Source organism: Hemitrygon akajei, chromosome 5 (genome assembly GCF_048418815.1).
Source record: "Hemitrygon akajei chromosome 5, sHemAka1.3, whole genome shotgun sequence".
NCBI lineage: Eukaryota > Metazoa > Chordata > Chondrichthyes > Myliobatiformes > Dasyatidae > Hemitrygon > Hemitrygon akajei.
In genome coordinates this window covers 44,122,310-44,143,130 of record NC_133128.1, presented here as the reverse complement: position 1 = coordinate 44,143,130, position 20,821 = coordinate 44,122,310, and the positions used below count along the sequence as shown (strand labels likewise).

At 40.7% G+C, this 20,821-nt stretch overlaps 1 protein-coding gene across 5 annotated transcripts in view; it reads left to right on the top strand.

Annotated features, from left to right (window-relative positions):
* The window catches only part of spag17 (sperm associated antigen 17), a 319,678-nt gene that overhangs the window by 216,728 nt on the left and 82,129 nt on the right, over positions 1–20,821 (top strand). For 4 of the 5 annotated variants that reach the window (XM_073045385.1, XM_073045386.1, XM_073045384.1 and 1 more), the window contains 2 exons: positions 3,866–3,968; positions 13,016–13,085. In XM_073045385.1, coding sequence (XP_072901486.1) covers positions 3,866–3,968; positions 13,016–13,085 — 173 coding nt within the window. Of the gene's footprint in view, positions 1–3,865; positions 3,969–7,720; positions 8,097–13,015; positions 13,086–20,821 lie in introns of those variants that run through there. The other variant, XM_073045388.1, reaches the window with a different exon arrangement.

The following is a 20,821-nucleotide window of genomic DNA, read 5'->3' as shown; positions in this document are numbered from 1 at the left end:
CTCTCTCTCTCTCTCTCTCTCTCTCTTAATACAACAACCATAACTATATCAGCACTCATGAACTGAACTGAACTTTACACTTTTCTATGACAATTCATTTACCCCTAGACATCGATAGAGCTTGTTTATTATTGATTATTATTATTCCTACACTTTTAGGTTTATTACTGCTGATTTGTTTTATTTGTATATTTGCATTATTGATATGATTTTGCTTATTTTTATTAATAAACACCTTTAGTTTGGTACCACCAGACTCCAACGGATTCTTCTTTCTCTGCTGGTTAGACACCCAGTTACGGGGTACGTAACAAGACCAAAGGGAATGGTATCAATGTCAGGAATGGTGTCAAGTTGAATTAAATCAGAAGTAGGTCAATGGATGGAGAGGTTAATGGAAGATCAACTTGTAGAGTGAGTGGATCTTTGGTAGGGTTGACACTGGAGTGTGGGAATAGTCTAAGGAAAAGCTGTTAAGAAAATAATTGAAAGGATTCCATTTGATTTGCATATCCAGGACTAGCCAAGAAAAAAGTTACAAGTGTTGTAAGGACCTATTACTACATGTGTGGTTCATGGAATGAAAACCATATGATCATTGTGTGTGTGTGTGTGTGTGTGTGTGTGTGTGTGTGTGTGTGTGTGTGTGTGTGTGTGTGTGTGTGTGTGTGTGTGTGTGTGTGTGTGTGTGTGTGTGTGTGTGTGTGTGTGTGTGTGTGTGTGTGTGTGTACTCATTTATGTTGTATTTTACCTGGAAATTGAAATGAATAGTGCATAAATTCAAGATGGTACAACATCAAATTTGATCTAAATTGCAAGGTATGCTTTTGTGATAACGAAGCAAATAATCAAGAAAGATGATATGAAGACAAAGAATTACAATTTTGATTTTTTTGTTTAATTTTCTTTAACTGAGATGCCAAACATTTTTACAGCACTGTGAAAAGAGTGGATGAAAGAAAACTAACTTGGATGATCCAGATTCAATTAATTATGAAAATTATATTAATTTTATCCAGTTCAGACTCCGAGGCATCTACACTGCCTTTAAAAAGTATTCACCCCCTTTGGAAGTTTCTATGTTTTATTATTTCACAACAGTGAATCACAATGGATTTAATTTGGCTTTTTTGACAACAGAAGACTCTTTTGTGTCAAAGTGAAAACAAATTTCCACAATTTGAGTTAAATTTATTACAACTATAAAAAACACTAAATAATTGATTGCATAACTACTCACTCCTTTCAAGTCAGTATTTAGTAGATGCACCTTTGTCAGCAATTACAGCTGGGAGTCTGTGTGGCCAGGTCTATATCAGCTTTGCACATCTGGACACTGCTATTGTTCCCCATTCTTCTTTACAAAACTGCTCAAGCTCTGTCAGATTGCACAAAGATCATGAGTGAACAGTTCTTTTCAGGTCTAGCCACAAATTTACAATTGGATTGAGGTCTAGACTCTGTCTTGTCCACTCCAGGACATTAATGTTATTGTTTTTAAGCCATTCCTGTATAGCTTTGGCTTTATGTTTGGGGTCATTGACTTGCCGGAAAACAAATCTTCTCCCAAGTCGCATTTCTCTTGCAGACTGCATCAGGTTTTCCTCCAGGATTTCCTTGTATATTGAAGCACTCATTTTATCCTCTACTGTCACAAGCCTTCCAGGGCCTGCCACAGAAAAGCATCCCCACAGCATGATGCCGCTACCACCATGCTCATGCTAGGGATGGTGTGTTTTTGATGACGTGCTGTGTTTGGCTTACACCAAACTTAGTGTTTAGTCTGATGGCCAAAAAACTCAATTTTGGTTTCATCAGACCACAGAACTTTCTTCCAGCTGACATCAGAGTCTCCCTCATGCCTTCTGACAAACTCTAGCTGAGATTTCATGTGAGTTTTTTCCAACAGTGGCTTTCTCTTTGCTACCCTCCCATAAAGCTATGACTGGTGAAGTACCCGGACAACAGTTGTATGCACAGTGTCCCACATCTCAGCCACTGAAGCTTATAACTCCTCCAGAGTTGTCATAGGTCTCTTGATGGCTTCCTTCACGAATCTCCTTCTTCAACCGTCACTCAGTTTTTGAGGCAGATTTACAGCTGTGCCATATTCTTTCCATTTCTTGATGATTGACTTAACTCTACTCCAAGGGACATGGAAATTTTCTTGTGTCCATCTCTTAACTTGTGCTTTTCAATAACCTTTTCACGGAGGTGCTGGGAGTGTTCTTTTGCCTTCATGGTGTAGTTTTTGCCAGGTTTATGACTCACCAGCAGTTGGACCTTCCAGAGACAGGTGTATTTTTACTACACCTTGACTGCACACAGTGATCTCCATTTAACTAATTATGTGACTTCTAATAATTGGCTGCACCAGTGATGATTTGGTGTGTCATCTTAGAGGGAGTGATTATTTATCCAATCAATTATTTTGTGTTTTATATTTGTAATTAATTTAGAGAGCTGTTTTCGCTTTGAAATGGAAGTGTCTTTTTCTGTTGATCAGTGTCAAAAAAGCTAAATTAAATCCACTATGATTCAATGTTGTAAAACAATAAACCATGAAAACTTCCAAGGTGTGAATACTTTTAATATGCACTGTATATTCATATTATCTTTAGAAGTTGAATAATAGATGTTCTTTCCTGTTTTCCTCGATAAAGGTGGCTTTATATTATCTTGTGTAATACTGTAGAGCAAAAGTAGGAATTTGCATCTGAATTAGTTATTAAATAAATATATAATCCTCTAAAAATGTAATTTTCCTTGTTGGCCACTGGTTGCGGGTTGAGTTTTTGATTTTGAGATTCAGATTTCATTGAATGATACGAATTCTAAACCAAGTATTTAGAGTTTAGCAAGAACTCATCCAACTACTTACCAGTAATTAATACTAAACACTCATTTCAATAGGTTTAGCCTTATTGCCACGTGCCTCTTTGGAAATCAATATTTTGTGTCACACACGGTTAGAAATAATTAAGTGTTTGACTTGCTTTGTTTTAGTATTGATTTTGCATTCCACAAGTAGTGAAAGATCAGAAAATCAGCAAGTAAATTAGAAAATTAATTTTCCAAAGTTTGTATTATGGAAATAAAAATATCAGTAACATCTTCAATAGAAATCCCCCAAAAATTTTTTTAAACTTCCATATTGTTTTGAGTGAGTGAGTGAGACGGCTCTGTCTTTCAGAGTTGACCATGGATATTGTGTCCTAGCTGTCTAGAAACACAAGCCTGGGCAGTACAATATGGAGAGCAAGCTGTTGCCCATATAGCAAGCTCGCTCTCTCCATCCATCTGACGAACCCAAAGGAACGATAGAGACCAGTACAGTTTGGTACCTGCAGTATTGCAGGAGTTGCCAGACAGCTTTGAAGTCAATGTAGGACTGCCTTACGCATTCCAGCTCCGGATTACTTCCCAGGGTTTGCTCCCAAAACTTTCCCCATGAGTGGGTGTAGCCGTGAGGCAGCAGAGGTTTGACATCAGAGTTTTCCTTCTCCTAAGTGAGCTGCTAGCCATGGCTGACTAGCCCCATCTGGATGAAGCAACTGGTTTTAAGGCAGCACTAGCCCGCCTTTGCTCCTTCTCCTGTCGGTAGAAATGGTTTCATCAGGCTTAGTAGCTAAACCACATGTGAAGTCCAGGAGTTGGATTTGGGTGTCAGAGGCTATTCGAGGTGCACACCATTGAGAGCATTTAATAGGTAGTGGGAGCTTGTCCCCATTACCACCCCCAGCTATAACAACCTTGAGGAACAATATTGTTTTACCACAACCTTAAATGCTTACTATAATTGATTCTAAATGCAAACAGATGTGATTTTTTTTATATATCTTATCATTTTCTATGTATTAACAGACAGGAGCTTGAAGCAGATAAAGCCTGCAGACTAGCTTTGAGGAACATGATAGTCCCACCATATTTTCTTTCTGAGTTGGACCAGGCTTTTGACACACCTCAGGTATTGCTTTAGTTTATTTTTGTTAAAGCTTAATGCTGTATAAAGAAGTTAATGAGCTTTCTTCCATTGATCAGGAAGATAAACATCTTTATTTACAAGTACAGTAATCAAATTATACAAGTTCAAACAAGTTGAATTTGTCAAAACAAAGCTGATTGGAGGAAGCTAAATAATATTAATGTTACAGTAGATGTCACCCTGTTTTTAAAAATCATGATCATGATTTAGAAACCTAACTGAATTAGTTGAGAAGATGATATTAGTGACTGAGGGCTAATTAAGGATCACTGTAAATACACCTATAATTTAAATTAGTAGATACACTAACAAAAAACAGAGGTTGAAGCAGTAGGATTATAATGTAGTATCCCTCCACCCGAACCTCTTTATTTCTTATTTTCCCACTGAAGACACAGGATCAAGGAGTTAATTACTTTTTTAGCTTAGCTATTCTTGTGCAGTAAATGTAGTTTCATCATTGAGGCATTTAAAGCTAGGTTACCTCCTTGATCTTCATAGTTCCTTAAAGTGTAGGTATTGCCATCAAGTTCCTGATAAGAGTTCCAGGATTTACAGCCTAAAATTATGGTGTTTGTAATTTATAAGTAGTGATATTTTCATTGCCACTTGTCTTCCTGACTGTAGAGGTTAAAGATTTTTAGAAGAGCCTGTTGGTGTATCTTGGTGAGTAACTTCAGCAGTGGTGAAAGGAATGAATACGTAGAAGTTAGGATGCCAGACAAGTACGTATCTTGGAATTCTTGGAACTGCACCCAATTAAGCAAGTTGAAATATTTCAACACACTTCTAGCTTATGCCTTGTAAATGTTGAAAGACTTGAGGAACCAGAAAGTTCATCATTCACTGCAAGATACAGAATTTTTAACTGTTCCTGCAGCCAAAATGTTTCTGGGCTGGCCTAGTGCAGCTTTTATCAATGGTGGCCTTCAGAATATTGATAGTGTTGTCAGGAGAGAGGAGTGGGAAGAAGGATAATAGCTAGGCATTGGTAACGCCAGTGAATGTCAAAGGTAAATGTTTAGACTTTCTCTTGTTTATAATGCTCATTACCTGGCATTTATGCAGCATAAGTATTACCTGTCATTGATCATTTTCTATTTTCCAGGATATATTTTAAGGGCATTCTGATTTTATAAGTTTCTCAATATAAATGCTTTTTATGAATGGAATTAAACATTATAGACTTACAACATTTCGATTTGAAGAAGTATATTGTTGAAGCAGCTGAAAGGAGCAAGCCAGGTTGGACAATCTACTCAGCATGTATGGTTAAAGATGGTTAGAAATAATTCAGTCTTGTCTTCAATTATCACACATACAGGGCTGTCCCAGTACTTGGGACGAAATATTCTTAGAACTTCCTATACCGAGTCTGTTTCTTTTGCTACTGTAGACAAATAGATCTGACAGAATTATAGTCCTTTGATCTGACTTGTCCAAGGCATGCTACGTTTGTAGTTTAACATGCAGCTTTTCTGGGTCCAGGGTGCCTGGTGCTTCTGTGATTATATCCTCTGCTTACTTTCTTGAATCAGAACCAATCCCTTGACTTGATTGTAATGGCAATATAAGGACCATGCCAGGATCACAAATTACGGTGGAATTTACTTATGCTCCCCGATAACTCATAGTGTCTCATACCCACCTTATATCCTGGCCAGTTCAGTCATTGGCAGTGTACCAACCAGAATACACTCTATTCTCTTACTAATCTAAATGTTGTTCAACCAGAATACACCCTATTCCCTTACTAATCTAAATGTTGTTCATTAGATCTGGATGATGGGGTGGGAAATTAGATTACTAAGTATGCAGATGATACTAAGGTAGGTGGCGTTGTGGATAATGAAGTAGGTTTTCAAAGCTTGCAGAGAGACTTAGGCCAGTTAGAAGAGTGGGCTGAATGATGGCAGACGGAGTTTAATGCTGATAAGTGTGAGGTGCTACATTTTGGTAGGAATAATCCAAATAGGACATACTTTGTACATCATAAATGGTAGGGCATTGAAGAATGCAGTAGAACAGAGTGATCTAGGAATAATGGTGCATACTTCCCTGAAGGTGGAATCTCATGTGGATAGGGTGGTGAAGAAAGCTTTTGGTATGCTGGCCTTTATAAATCAGACCATTGAGTATAGGGGTTAGGATGTAATGTTAAAATTGTACAAGGCATTGGTAAGGCTGAATTTGAAGTATTGTGTACAGTTCTGGTCAGCAAATTATAGGAAAGATATCAACAAAATAGAGAGAGTACAGAGAAGATTTATTAGAATGTTACCTGGGTTTCAGCACCTAAGTTACAGGGAAAGGCTGAACAAGTTAGGTCTTTATTCTTTGGAGCGTAGAAGGTTGAGGGGGGACTTGATAGAGGTATTTAAAATAATGAGGGGGATAGATCGAGTTGACGTGGATAGGCTTTTTCCATTGAGAGTAGAGGAGATTCAAACAAGAGGACGTGATTTGAGAGTTAGGGGGCAAAAGTTTATGGGTAACACGAGGGGAATTTCTTTACTCAGAGAGTGGTAGGTGTGTGGAACGAGCTTCCAGTAGAAGTGGTAGAGGCAAGTTCGGTATTGTCATTTAAAGTAAAATTGGATATGTATATGGACAGGAAAGGAATGGAGGGTTATGGGCTGAGTGCAGGTCAGTGGGACTAGGTGAGAGTAAACGTTCGGCACGGACTAGAAGGGCCGAGATGGCCTGTTTCAGTGCTGTAATTGTATGGCTATATGGTTATAGAGATAATTACAGACTGATTATCTGAAATAAGTTGATAAGCATTAGTCATCCACATCTTTCCTTGCCATAGACTTCAAGGGGTCTGGAATCAAATGCTTGTGGACTCTCATAGTCAGGCCTTCCCTCTTTATGCCACATTATGGTACCCATCATTGATTACAATAGAGGTCTGAAGGTACTGATGTGTGATTAGTTTTCCAGTCGAATATATGTATTTGTTTGCTTCTTGAGGTTATGCTGAAGTGAAGCTTACCAGAGCTCTGTGAGCTTTGTTCATTTGATGGTAATTTAAATGCCATGTGGTTTAAAGTCTGTGGATACATGACAGAAGTTTTGACTTGATTATGTCCCCACATGCTGAAAGGTAGTATAAGACCATTAAATATTATGACAGGCAATAAATTGAAAATATTATGTAAAATCTGAATGGCCCTCAAAATAAGGAAAACAGGACTAAGCAGCATATCTTAGCATACCCTTCATATCTTTTCTGCCATTCAATTAAATCAAGGGCAAAATGTACAGGCCTGCTTTGTGACTGGAAGTGCCTGTTTAATTTCCTGTTATGTTGATCTCAATGGAAAGCAAACCATTGGGACCTGCTCCAGTAAATGAATTTTCAGTCATTCAGCACTAAAAGTGATGAGGCACTGCAAAAGAATTTCTATGCATGACTTTGACCAGTCCTAGAATTATGTAGTTCTAGAGTTACTAGATTAGGGAAAACACATCCATAAGCATGATTCACAGGATCCAGTGGCTTCATGGTGTTATTTTGATCTCTCTCATTTACTAAGGAATTACTGTTAAAAGGAGGCACAGCATAGAAACAGTTCCTTCAGATCCCTGAGAGTGCGCCGACCATCAATTTCACATCTATACTAATCTTACATAATCCTATTGTTTTTATCATTCCTATATTCTCCCACTTGCCTATACACTTAATGCCATTTACAATGACCGTTTAACCTACCAAACCACATGTCTTTCAGATGAGGATGGAAAAGAGAGGATCCAGTGGAAATAGGTGGTCAGAGAGAGACCATGCAAACTCCACACCAACAGCACATAAAATCAAGATTGAACTTGGGCGATTGGTGTTGTGAAAACCACTCTGCCATCTTTTACTGTGGGATGCATAGGAACTATGCTTGATAATTATTAGAGTGAAGATCAGGGAGAATGACTCATTAATTCCATGAACATAATTCAAAGCAAAAGTCTCTTTCAAACAGTGGTTTCAAAGTATAGTGGCATGGTAAAAACTGATTTTTAACCCCTTTATGGGAGGCAAGAAGCATATACAATTGCAGTAAATAATGCACAAACTACCATGTTGCAAACTGACATAATACACTCACCCTGTAGTTCTTTATGAAAAGATAGATATAGGGTTCTTTGTGTATATAATATGGAAGCTAATAGTTGCTTGAGACCACTATGACCAGACAGGTTTTCTCAGATTCCTAAGTTGGTTGCACTCAAAAAAATCAGATCTTGATCTGCCTATTAGTTTGCAAAAGTGTGATTTTGTAAAATTTCCTGCCCCGACAATCTTATCATTCAGCTCCCCCACCCAATCCCATCACACAAATCTCCTTCCCCAATAAACCCAAGCCCTATTTGACCTCACCAGTAAGATCAGCCTCTGATTTCTCGTTTCTTTCGGCCTCTGTTATTTTGCAGGTCAACTTCCTGATCTTCATTTACTCTTTCTGTATAGATAACTTGATAAAAATGAACATAAGAAATAGGAGCAGGAGTAGGCCATCAAGCCCCTCAAGCCTGCTCTGCCATTCAAAAAGATCATGGCTGATATGACCATGGACACATCACCATGAATCTGTCTTTTCCCCATAACCTTTACCTCCCTACTATGCAAAAATCTCTCCAACCTTGTCTTAAGTATATTTACTGATGTAACTTCCACTGCTTCATTGGGCAGCAAATTCCACAGATTCACCATTCTTTGAGAAATGCAGCTCCTCCTCATCTCCATCCTAAATTTACTCCCCTGAATCTTGAGGCTACATCTCCTAGTTCTAGTCTCACATACCAGTGGAAACAACTTTCCTGCCTCTATCTTTCTATTCTTTTCATAATTTTATATTTCTACAAGATCTCCTCTCATTCTTCTGAAATCCAGTGAGTACAGTCCCAGGTGACTCAATCTCTCTTCATAGTCTAACCCCCTGATCTCTGGAATCAACCTGGTGAACCTCCTCTACACTGCCTCCAAAGCCAGTATATCCTTCCTCAAGTAAGGAGACCAGAACTGCATGCAGTACTCCAGATGCAGCCTCACCCATACCTTGTATAGTTGCAGCATAACCTCCCTGATGTGAAAATTCAATCCCTCTAACAACGGCCAACATTCCATTTGCCTTCTTGATAGCCTGCTGCACCTGTAAACCAACCTTTTATGATTTGTTATGTGTGAAGCCAAGCAGAGCTGCAGAACGGATGCTGCTAAAAAGAGAGAGATAAGGGAGAGCCATTCAAAAATGCTAATGAGAGAGATAAGGGAGAGCCATTCAAAATGCTAATAAGAGAGAAATAAAAAAAGAGAGACACATAATTCAGTATTTTGGCGACTGCAGTGATACCGCCACAGACACTTTGCTTTGAACATGAATTGCTCATTAACACTTCTGCTGAGACAAAAGGAAGTGGTGAAGTTTGATAGACAGGTGATACCCCACTGGGGGGGATAAAATAGTGGGTTTGCTAAGACACCGCAGACACGCCACAAGACTCTGAAGAGAACATTGTGCCCCCACAAGTCGGTGGAAGTTTGGGGGACTGATTCGCGGGAATCGGTCAGAAGCTCACAGGGTGTAAAGATATGACCGGTGGGGACCTGTTGTGTGCCCACCCTTGGCTGGGTGAAGGGTTCACCATGGCATCTAGAATGGAGGGGTCACAGTCAGTGACCACAACGGGACAACGATGGCATCTGGAACAGAGGGGTCACAGTCGGTGACCACAACGGGACAAGAAGACAACGGAAGGTTTGCCTGAAATTTCAGCTGTATCTCTCACTCTCTCTCTCCAACGGTACCACAACAACTACCTCGAACTACACTAAACTGAACTGAACTCTGCTTCACTTGAAGACCGATCATTTACCCTTAGACTTCGATAGAGCTTGACGGATTCCTATTCCCATATTTCTGTGTGTATGTGTATATTATCATTGCTAACCTGTTACATTTATATCCTTGCATTTAGTGTACTGTATTACTTAATTTACTAATAAACGTTATTAGTTTCTAGTAATTACAGACTCCAACGAGTGTTCCATTTCTGCTGGTTTGACAACCCAGTTACGGGATACGTAACAGATTCATGCACAAGCACTCACAAGTTCTATGCATAGCAGCATGCTGCAATCTTTTACTATTTGAATAACAATCTGAAATTCCATTTTTCCTTCCAAAGTGGATGACTTCACATTTACGAACATTGTACTCCATCTGTCAGACCCTTGCCCACTCACTTAACCTATCTATATCTCTCTACAGACTCTCTGCATCTTCTGCACAATTTGCTTTTGCACTCAGTTTAGTGTCATCAGCAAACTTATGCTCTACACTTGGTCCCCTCTTCCAGATTGTTAATGTATATTGTGAACAGTTGTGGGCCCAGCACCAACCCCTGTGGTATACTGCTCGCCACTGATTGCCAACCAGAGAAACACCCATGTATCCCATCTCTGCTTTCTCTTGGTTAAGCAATTCTCTATCTGTGCTAATATATCAACCCCAACCTATGCATCCTTATCTTATGGATAAGTTTTTTTATGTAGCACTTTATCGAACACCTTCTGGAATTCCAAGTAAATTACATCCATCTGTTCCCCTCTATCCACTGCCTTGTTATACTCTCAAAGAACTCCAGTAAGTTTGTCAAATAGGACCTGCCTTTGCTGAATCCAGGCTGCATCTGTCTGATGGATCAATTTCTTTCCAGATGCCTCACTGTTTCTTCTTTAATGATAGCTTCAAGCATTTTCCCAACTACAGATGTTAAATTAACTAGCCTATAGTTACCTGCCTTTTGCCTACATTATTTTTTAAACAGTGGCGTAACATTCATTGTCTTCCTATCCACCAGAACCTGCCAGAGTTCAGAGAATTTTGGTAAATTATCACCAAAACCTCAACTATAGCCTCTGCCTTTTCTTTCAGTACCCTGGGATGCATTCCATCAGGATCAGGAGTCTTGTCTTTCTTTAGGTCCACAAATTTGCCCAGCACTACATTTTTAGTGATAGCTATTGTATAGAGGTCCTCACCCTCCATCACATCCATATCTTCTCTCTTTGGCATGTTAGACATGTCCTCCACAGTGAAAACTGACACAAAATAGTCATTCAAAGCCTTGGCCATTTCCTCATTACCCAATATCAATTTCCCCTTCTCGTCTTCCAAGAGACCTACTTTGGCCACCCTTTTCTGCTTGAAAATAATTATAAAAACCTTTACTATCCATTTTTATATTTTGTGCTACTTTATTTTCATAATCTAGCTTTCCTTTCTTAATTGATCACTTAGTGTTTCTTTGTTGTTTTTTAAAGTTTTCCCAATCTTCCACTTTCCCACTACTCCTGGCAACTTTGTTTGAATGAGCATTTAGATTTGTGCTGCTTTATTTCCTTAATTAAGTATGGAATATACTTTTGTTGAGTGCCGTGAAAAATCTCTTTGAAGGTCTTCCACTGTTCCTTATTTTTCCCGCCATACTGCATGTGTTCCCATTCTACCCTATCTAACTCCTCCCTCATCCCATTGTAGTCTCCCTTGTTTAGGGATAATACACTGGTTTTAGATCAAACTGTTGCACCCTCCATTTGTATGAGAAACTCAATCATACTGTGATCACTCTTTCCAAGAGGTACCCTAACTACAAGATTGCTAATTTTACCTGTCTCATTGCACAGGACCAGATCTACGATAGCATGTTCCTTTGTAGGTTCAGCAACATTCTGTTCAAGAAAGCTATCACATGCATTCTATGAAGTCCTCAAGACTGCCTAGACCAACATGATTCAGCCCATCTATGTGCAAGTTAAAGTCCCCCACGATAACTGCTGTTTCATTCTTACATGCCCAAGATATTTCTCAGTTTATTGCCTGTGCCACTGTAATGTTATTATTCAGTGGCCTGTAGGCAACTCGCACCAGTGATTTTTTTTCCCCTTTACTATTCCTAATCTCTACCCAGATGGATTCAACATTCTGCTCCTTAGATCTTATGTTATCTCTCCTGATCTCCTCCTTAATTAAGAGTGCTACCCCACTTCCCTTACCTTCCTGTCTATCCTTCCATATTACCTGATATCCTTGGATATTTAATTCCCAATCCTCTCCACCCTGTAACCACATTTCTGTAATGGGCACTAAATCATACCCCTTTATACTGATTTGTGCCACAAGTTCTGACCCTGTTACAAATACTATGGGCACTCAGATAAAGTGCCCTTACACTCATTGTGCCTTTAAAATCTAGTAATCTTCTTCTCTTATCCACTTGCTGCACTCTGTTTTTTAACTTTTGTTTTTTCTTTATCTTTATCCACACTTTTCACTTTTACTTCATCTATACTTCTCCAATCTGTTGTACCTACCTCCCCTGCTACTTTGTTTAAAGCCCTACCCACAACCTATTTATGTGATTCAACAGAATCCAGGTCCCATCACAGTTCAAGTGGAGCTTGTCCCAATGGAACAGCTCCCTCCTTCCCCAATACTGGTGCCAGTTTCCCATGAATTCAAACTCACTTCTCCCACACCAATCCTTCAGCTATGCGTTTAACTCTCTGATCTTCTTAACCTTGTACCACATTTGCATGTGGTTCAGATAATAATCCAGAGATTACCTTTTTGGTTCTGCTTTTTACTTCAGTCCCAGGCTGCTCGAGTTCCCTCAGCAGAACCTCTTTCCTCATTCTACCTATGTCATTGATACTTACACAGACCACGACAACTGTATCTTTCCCTCCCACTGCGAATTCCTGTGCAGGTCGGATAAGATGTCCCAAACCCAAATTTGAAAGCCAAACTCTGATTTTGGAGTCATCTCCAGCCTTTCCATTCTGTATTCCATAAGGTGAACCTTAATTCCTGAGCCTTTACTTTTTTATAACATAGGGGGAGGTTTTAAATAGTGAATTCCTTATTTTAATTATAACAGTCTGCATTGTAAATGTATTTCATTTGGTGTTTCATTGCACCATATACAAGTTGAGATGTGTATAAAAATATCCTAAAAATTATTTTGTACAGAACTATGATATGGATTACTTACAAAGTCAGACAATGAAGATACCAGGTCCATCAGCTGATTCAGGCATGGGTGAGTAGTGCAACACTTTACACTCCAGATGTTGGTCTAATTTGAAATTACAAACTGGCAAACAAAGGGAATCGATCACCTGACTTTTAGCTATTCCCTTTGAAATAAGAAGATATCTGATCCTTGATCTTGACTCCACATTCCCACCAAGTCCACATTTCCCTCTTTTTATAGTCTCAAAATGTTGACTCAATCTTGTTACTCCATATACGAGCCCTCTCTAGATAAGAATTAAAAAGATTTAAAGGTTTCTGGATAGCTGGCCTCTTATCCAGATACTGTGACCTTGATGTTAGACTCTCCAAATGTTAGAAAATGCCTCTTAATAACATTTTTGTCAGACCTTGGCAGATTCACCCATATTCCATCTGGATAGCTTTAATATTATCACTTCTGATTCATCTACATTCCAGAAAGGACAGGCCAACATCACTTAATTTCTTTTCAAAGCACTCTCTATCAAGAATTCAATCTGATAAACTTACATTGTCCCACTTCTGTAACAATATATATGCTTCCAGTGTTAGGAGATCAAACCTGTATGCAGTGTTTCAGTTGTGGTCTCATCAAACCCTGTACACTTGAACTTACTATTGTATTTCAGTCATTGTCCGGGTCATGCCAGCTTTTTGCAACTACCATTGTGCAGGAGATACATTAGTCCCACCCCACTAGATTAAGGAATAACTACGTCCCTTAAACCATTAATTTCTTGAACCAATCAACAAAACCCTAATAACTGGAATTTAGCAATATTTTGAATACTTTGCACTAAAATGGATTTTCTTTTCTTCCAAATGTATTTCCTCATAAAAAGAATATATTTTTGCACACACAAAATGCTGGAGTAACCTACTTACTCTCACAGTAATCTTGACTATACTTCTTCCCACTATGTTACTTGTAAAAATGCTATTCCCTTTTCACAATTCTTCTGACACCAGCATATCTATTCTCGGATGAGGCTCTCCATTCTAGAATACCTGAGATGTCCTCCTCCTTCAATGAATACTGTTTCCCTTCCCTTCCACCACCACTGACACTGCCCTCATCTGTATCTCCTCCATTTTGTAAACATCTGCCCATAACAAGGATAGACTTCCCCTTGTCCTTATCTACCACCGCATGAGCCTCCAGCACATCATTCTGCAACCTCCACCATCTCCAATGGGCTCCTACCACTGAGCAAATCTTTATCCCTCACCTCCCCCAACTCTCCACTTTCCATAGGGATTGTGCTCCACGTGACTCCCTTGTCAATTCATCCCTCCCCACAGGTCTCCCTTATGACACATCCCTGCCAGCATAACAAGTGCTACATCTGCCCCTACACCCACTCCCTTACCACCATTCAGGACCTCAAAGCACCTCTTCACCTGCAAGTCTGCTGGGGTCATTTCTTATAGATTATATGTGTCATTTGTGTCAATGACCAACACAGTTCTAGTATGTGCTGAAGGTCGCACATAATTGCCGCCATGCTTCTGGCACCAACATAGCATGTACAACTTACTAACCCTAACCAGTACATCTTTTTGGAATATGGGAAGAAACTGGATCACACAGAGGAAACCCATATTCCATCTGGATCACCTCCAACCTTGTGGCATGAACATCAATTGCTTTAATTTCTCCCCTCTTCTCTTCTCTATTTTTCCTATCCCCTTTCTTCCCTTCACTCCTCCTCATCTGCCCATCACCTCATTCCTAGTGCTCCTCCTCCTTCCTTTTCTTCCATGGTTCACTGTGCTCTCCAATTACTTTTCTCCTCCTTCAGCCATTTGCTTTTACCACCTATCTCCTGCTGGCTACTTAATTCATCCTCTGTCCCCCACCGCCCAACTTCCCTCTCACCTGCCAGCTTGTACTATTTCTCCTCTCCCCCACCTTCTTATTCTGGCTCCTGCCTCACTTTGGTCCAGTCCTCCTGAAAGATCACAGCCCGAAACATCAACTGTTAATTCCAATTCATGGATGCTTCCTGACTTGCTGAGTTTCTTGAGCATTTTGTATGTGTTGCTTAAGATTTCCAATATCTGCAGATTCTCTTGGTTTATGTATAATTTATGTTTTCTTGTAAATACTGCTTATATGATGCTATGTATCTGTGTTGATGCTGCAATTATGTTTTAATTGCACCTTTGAGCACATGACAATAAATTCGACTTTGTCTTTGACTTGGACTTCTCCCTTCCTAAGAACTTCTTGCTGCATGGTAATGTTACCTTTTGTGTATAAGGAAATCCAGATTCCTCTAAATGCAGGTGTCCCCCGCTTTATGAATGTTTGCTTTACGCCACTTCGCTTTTACAAAAGACCTACATTAGTAACCCGTTTTTGCATTACAAAGAGGATTTTCGCTTTTACGATGGTTCTTCGCTTTACACCATTTCGGCTTAAGAAAGATTTCATAGGAATGCTCTACATTTGTAACAGTGGTGGGGGGGGGGGGGAACACATGCAATGATTTCTCACTGATTAAAAAACTGTTTCCTACTTCTATCCAAAATGCCCTGATATTATTATAAAATCTACCACTTCAATCCAGATGAAGGGTCTCAACTCAAAACATAAACTGTCCGTTTTCCTCCATGGATGCTACCTATGAGCTCTTCACTCCCTACAAATTTCTTGCTCTGCTCACTTGGTCTAAGTAAATAGATTTCAAGCAAGAAGTGACAAAAGGCAAAGTCACTGAATTACCGGTACTGCATTTCTCGGGAATGGAAACTGAACTACCCACAGTTTAAAAATTGACCATGAAAATGCTTACTTCAACCAATAATCCAAATTATAAGCTAATAGCCGATAGCTAAGTATTCCTGGTGAGGATCCTGCCTTTAGCAACAACAGCAGGAGTTACTGGGTGAGTATAGCTTGCAGTAATTCTGGCTCTAGAGAATGCTAAAACAATATTCCTTCAAAAAGGAGTTTTGCTTCAATTTAACTGTTATTCTTTGATTCAAGATGCACATACCCTAGACACCTGCAGGAAAAACTAGCCTGGTATTGCCCTAAGTGTATATCCAACTGAATGCAAGCTTAGAACACAGAGTGACCAAATTTCAAAGTACAGTCGTATTATCCTTTATTACATCCATAAATTCCAGCCTTAAGGAGTTGAACCATTACAACACACAAATGCTGGAGGAACTCAGCAGGTCAGACAGAATCTATGGAGATGAATAAACAGGCACCATTTCTGGCCAAAACACTTCTGCAGGATAGGAAAGAAAAGGGGAAGATGCCAGAATAAAAAGGTGGGGGGAGGGGAAGGAGGACTAGCTAGTAGGTGATAGGTGAAGCCAGGTGGGTGGGAAAGAAGGCGAGAAGTGTAGACAGTCTTTGGAGAGGAAGCTGTTCTTTGTGTTGTGCTGAGCTTCGTCTACAACTCTCTCCAGTTTCTTGCAGGATCTGGCAGAGCAATTGCCATACCAATTTGTGGTGCATCCTGATAGGATGCTATTTACGGTGCATCCATCAAAATTGGTTCAATGGAGACATGCTTTTAAGCCACTGAGGAAGTAGAGGTACTGGTTGTGGTATCTATCTAGTTGGACTGGGACAGGCTATTGGTGATGTTCACTGCTAGGAACTTGAACTTTTCAACCCTCTGGAACTCAGCACTGTTGGTGTAAACAGCAGCATGTGCACCACGCCATCTTCCTAAAGTTAGGAATATAGTCAAGTACACATTTGTTGTAACATATTTGTGCATCAACAATTTGGTTAGCAGAATGATTCACTGGTCCCACGATTACTGAGGGCCTGTGCGACTGAGCTGGGAGAACCACTACAGCGCATCTTCAACATGAGCCTGGAGCAGAGAAGAGTACCCAGACAGTGGAAAACATCCTGTATTGTCCCGGTACCGAAGAAACCACAACCAAAGGAGTTGAATGACTTCAGAACTGTTGCCTTGACGTCACACGTTATGAAGACCATGGAGCGGCTGATAATACAGAATCTGAGGCCACAAACCAGGCACGCCCAGGATCCTCTTCAGTTTGCGTATAAGGAGAAGGTGGGAGTGGAGGATGCTATCATGTATTTGCTGCACAAATCACTCTCTCACCTAGAGGGGGTCAGTTGTGCTGTGAGGATTACATTCCTTGACTTCTCTAGTGCCTTTAACACCATCCAGCCCAAGATCTTAAGGCACAAACTAACGGAGATGGGAGTAGACTCTCACATGGTGGATTGGATAATGGACTACTTGACAGATAGACCTCAGTATGTGCGGTTGGGAGACTGTAGGTCTGACACGGTGGTCAGCAGCACAGGGGCGCCGCAGGGAACCGTACTCTCTCCGGTCCTGTTCACCCTGTACACATCAGACTTCCAATATAACTCGGAGTCCTGCCATGTGCAGAAGTTCGCTGATGACACTGCCATAGTGGGATGTGTCAGGAATGGACAGGAGGAGGAGTATAGGAAACTGATACAGGACTTTGTGAGATGGTGCAACTCAAACTACCTGCGTCTCAATATCACCAAGACCAAGGAGATGGTGGTGGACTTTAGGAGATCTAGGCCTCATATGGAGCCAGTGATCATTAATGGAGAATGTGTGGAGCAGGTTAAGACCTACAAGTATCTGGGAGTACAGTTAGACGAGAAGCTAGACTGGACTGCCAACACAGATGCCTTGTGCAGGAAGGCACAGAGTCGACTGTACTTCCTAAGAAGGTTGGCGTCATTCAATGTCTGTAGTGAGATGCTGAAGATGTTCTATAGGTCAGTTGTGGAGAGCGCCCTCTTCTTTGTGGTGGCATGTTGGGGAGGAAGCATTAAGAAGAGGGACGCCTCACGTCTTAATAAGCTGGTAAGGAAGGCGGGCTCTGTCGTGGGCAAAGTACTGGAGAGTTTAACATCGGTAGCTGAGCGAAGGGCGCTGAGTAGGCTACGGTCAATTATGGATAACTCTGAACATCCTCTACATAGCACCATCCAGAGACAGAGAAGCAGTTTCAGCGACAGGTTACTATCGATGCAATGCTCCTCAGACAGGATGAAGAGGTCAATACTCCCCAATGCCATTAGGCTTTACAATTCAACCGCCAGGACTTAAGAACTTTTTAAAAGCTATTATTAATGCTTTTTGAGATAGTGATTTAGATGCATATCATATTTTTTACTGAGTTAAGTATTGTATGTAATTAGTTTTGCTACAACAAGTGTATGGGACATTGGAAAAAAAGTTGAATTTTCCCATGGGGATGAATAAAGTATCTATCTATCTATCTATCTATCTAACTGTTTATTTCACACAGGCTTTAAACTTATTTTGTTGCAATTTAACAGGAAATGTTGTAAATACTCAGCAAGCTAGGCAGTATCTCCAGATAAGAAAAACAAAATTCAAATCAAAGTCCTTCATCAGAACTGGAATACAGTAAGGTTAGATAAAAGTTTTAAAGTGTTGAAAAAGAAGCAAGGAGAGAACAGAAGGAAAGGATGTGATAGCTGGAGACTAGAACATGTTAAGTCACAAAGGATGTGATAGTGCAAGGCATCAGATTGAGAACAAAATTACTGATAGAATTTGGAATGCTCAAAACAATAGTGAAATGCTTGTTACTTGATATTTTAATATAAATAGCTCGGCATTTAGCACCATCATTACTTCAGTATAAATCACCAAACTTCTAAACCTGGGCCTCTGTACTTCCCTGTACAACTGGATTCTCAACTTCCTCATAAGGAAACCACATTCAATATGGACTAGTGATAACATCTCATCTTCGCTTTCAATTAGCACAGGTGCACCTCCAGGATGCATGCTTAGCCCACTGCTCTACCCTCTCTACACTCATGACTACATAGCTAAGCACAGCTGAAAAGATATTTATAAATGCACAAACGATGCTCCTGTTGGTAAAATCTCAGATGGCTATGTGAAATTTGCCTGCGCATCCAAACAGCTGAGCAATCACGTTGTCAAGTTTACTCATGACACAACAGTGATGAGGCCCATCACCAACAACAATAAGCCAGCCTACAGAGAGGAGGTGGAAGAGCTCAAGGCCTGGTGCCAAACAAATAACTTCTTCCTCAATGTCAACAAGACAGACAAGGTCATTATCAACTTCAGAAAAATCCAGACCACTCACACCCGTCTTCCATCGGCTCCACAGCAGTGAAGAGTACAAGCAGTTTAAAACACCTGAAAGTGCACATCTCACACAACCTCTCCTAGTCCCAGAACACATCCTCCACAGTCAAGAGAGCTTAGTAACACCTCTACTTTCTGAGGAGGCTGAAGAGAGCTGGTCTATGCACACCAATATTCGCAATCTTCTACATTGTGCAATGGAGAGAATCCTCACATGCTACATCACTGTGTGGTATGAAAACGGCAAGGCAGCAGACAGAAGGGCTTTACAACATATAGTTAAAACTGCCATGCATCTCTGGCACCAGCCTACCCACCATCAAGGACATATGCACAGAAAGGTATCAGAAAAAGGCCAGCCATATCATAAAGATTCCCACCCACCCTGCTTTTGGACAGTTGTCCCCCTTCCATCAGGGAAGAGGCTTCACGGCATCCATGCCAGGACCACTAGACTCAAAATCAGTTACATCTCCCAAGCCGTCAATCTGATCAACATCTCCACTCACTAAGCCACTCCACTACCACTACGTGCACATTACCTAGCATCCCATTATGTACCTACACACAGTCTATGTACATACAATCAATCAATGTATTGTATATATCAGATACTTGTACATTTTGTTTTATAGGATTGTTTTTATCTTTTTTTGGTTTTTTTCTTAATTGTATTCTTGATGCTTATTGTGTTTTTTATAAGCTGGATCAGATCCGAAGTAACCATCATTTTGTCCTCCTTTATACTGGTGTACTGAAGAATGACAATAAACAATCATGAATCTTGAGTCTTGAGGCATATAGCAATGAGGTAGATTAGCTGGTGGAGTGATGTCACAACAACCTTGCACTCAATGCCAACAAGATCAAGGACAAACAAGAGAAAATCTGCAGATGTTGGAAATCCAAGCAACACACAAAACACTGGAGGAACTCAGCAGATCAGTGTGGTAAACTATGTGTATACCTGTCTGGACACGCCCCTCTGTTGACTGCTCCTTGGCTCCTCCCACAGACCCCTGTATAAAGGCGATTGGAGGCACTGCTCCTCCCTCAGTCTCCAAGATGTTGTGGTCACTTTTGCTGCGAATAAAAGCCTATCATTCGCCTCCCGTCTCTGAGAGTTATTGATGGTGCATCAATTTTACTAGCAGCAATTTTAAAACATGGAGAGCATTTTATGACCCAACAGATTGGATATTGACCCTCAATCTCCGGAAGCCAGCATCGCTTTTGAACTCTGGCTTGCATGCTTCCAATCGTACCTGGAAGAGATTCGTGTGACCGAGCCTGCAACAATGCACAAAATTCTCCTCTCCAGGGTCAGTCTGTGGGTCTACTCCCTGATCAGGGACCTGCCGACCTACCAAGGGGCACTGGACGCCCTCAAAAGACAATACCTGCGGCCGGTGAACACCGTCAACGCAAGACATCGCTTAGCGTCATGGTGGCAGCGGGCCGGAGAGTCGGGCGCTGGGTTTGTCTGGGCCCGACAGACACTCGTGCGGGCCTGCGACTGCAGGGGTCTGACGGCGGAACAGCATGTGGAGCTGCTAGTAAGAGATGCCTTCGTTACGGGGATCAGGTCAGTGTACGTGCGCCAGCGGCTGCTGGAACACGC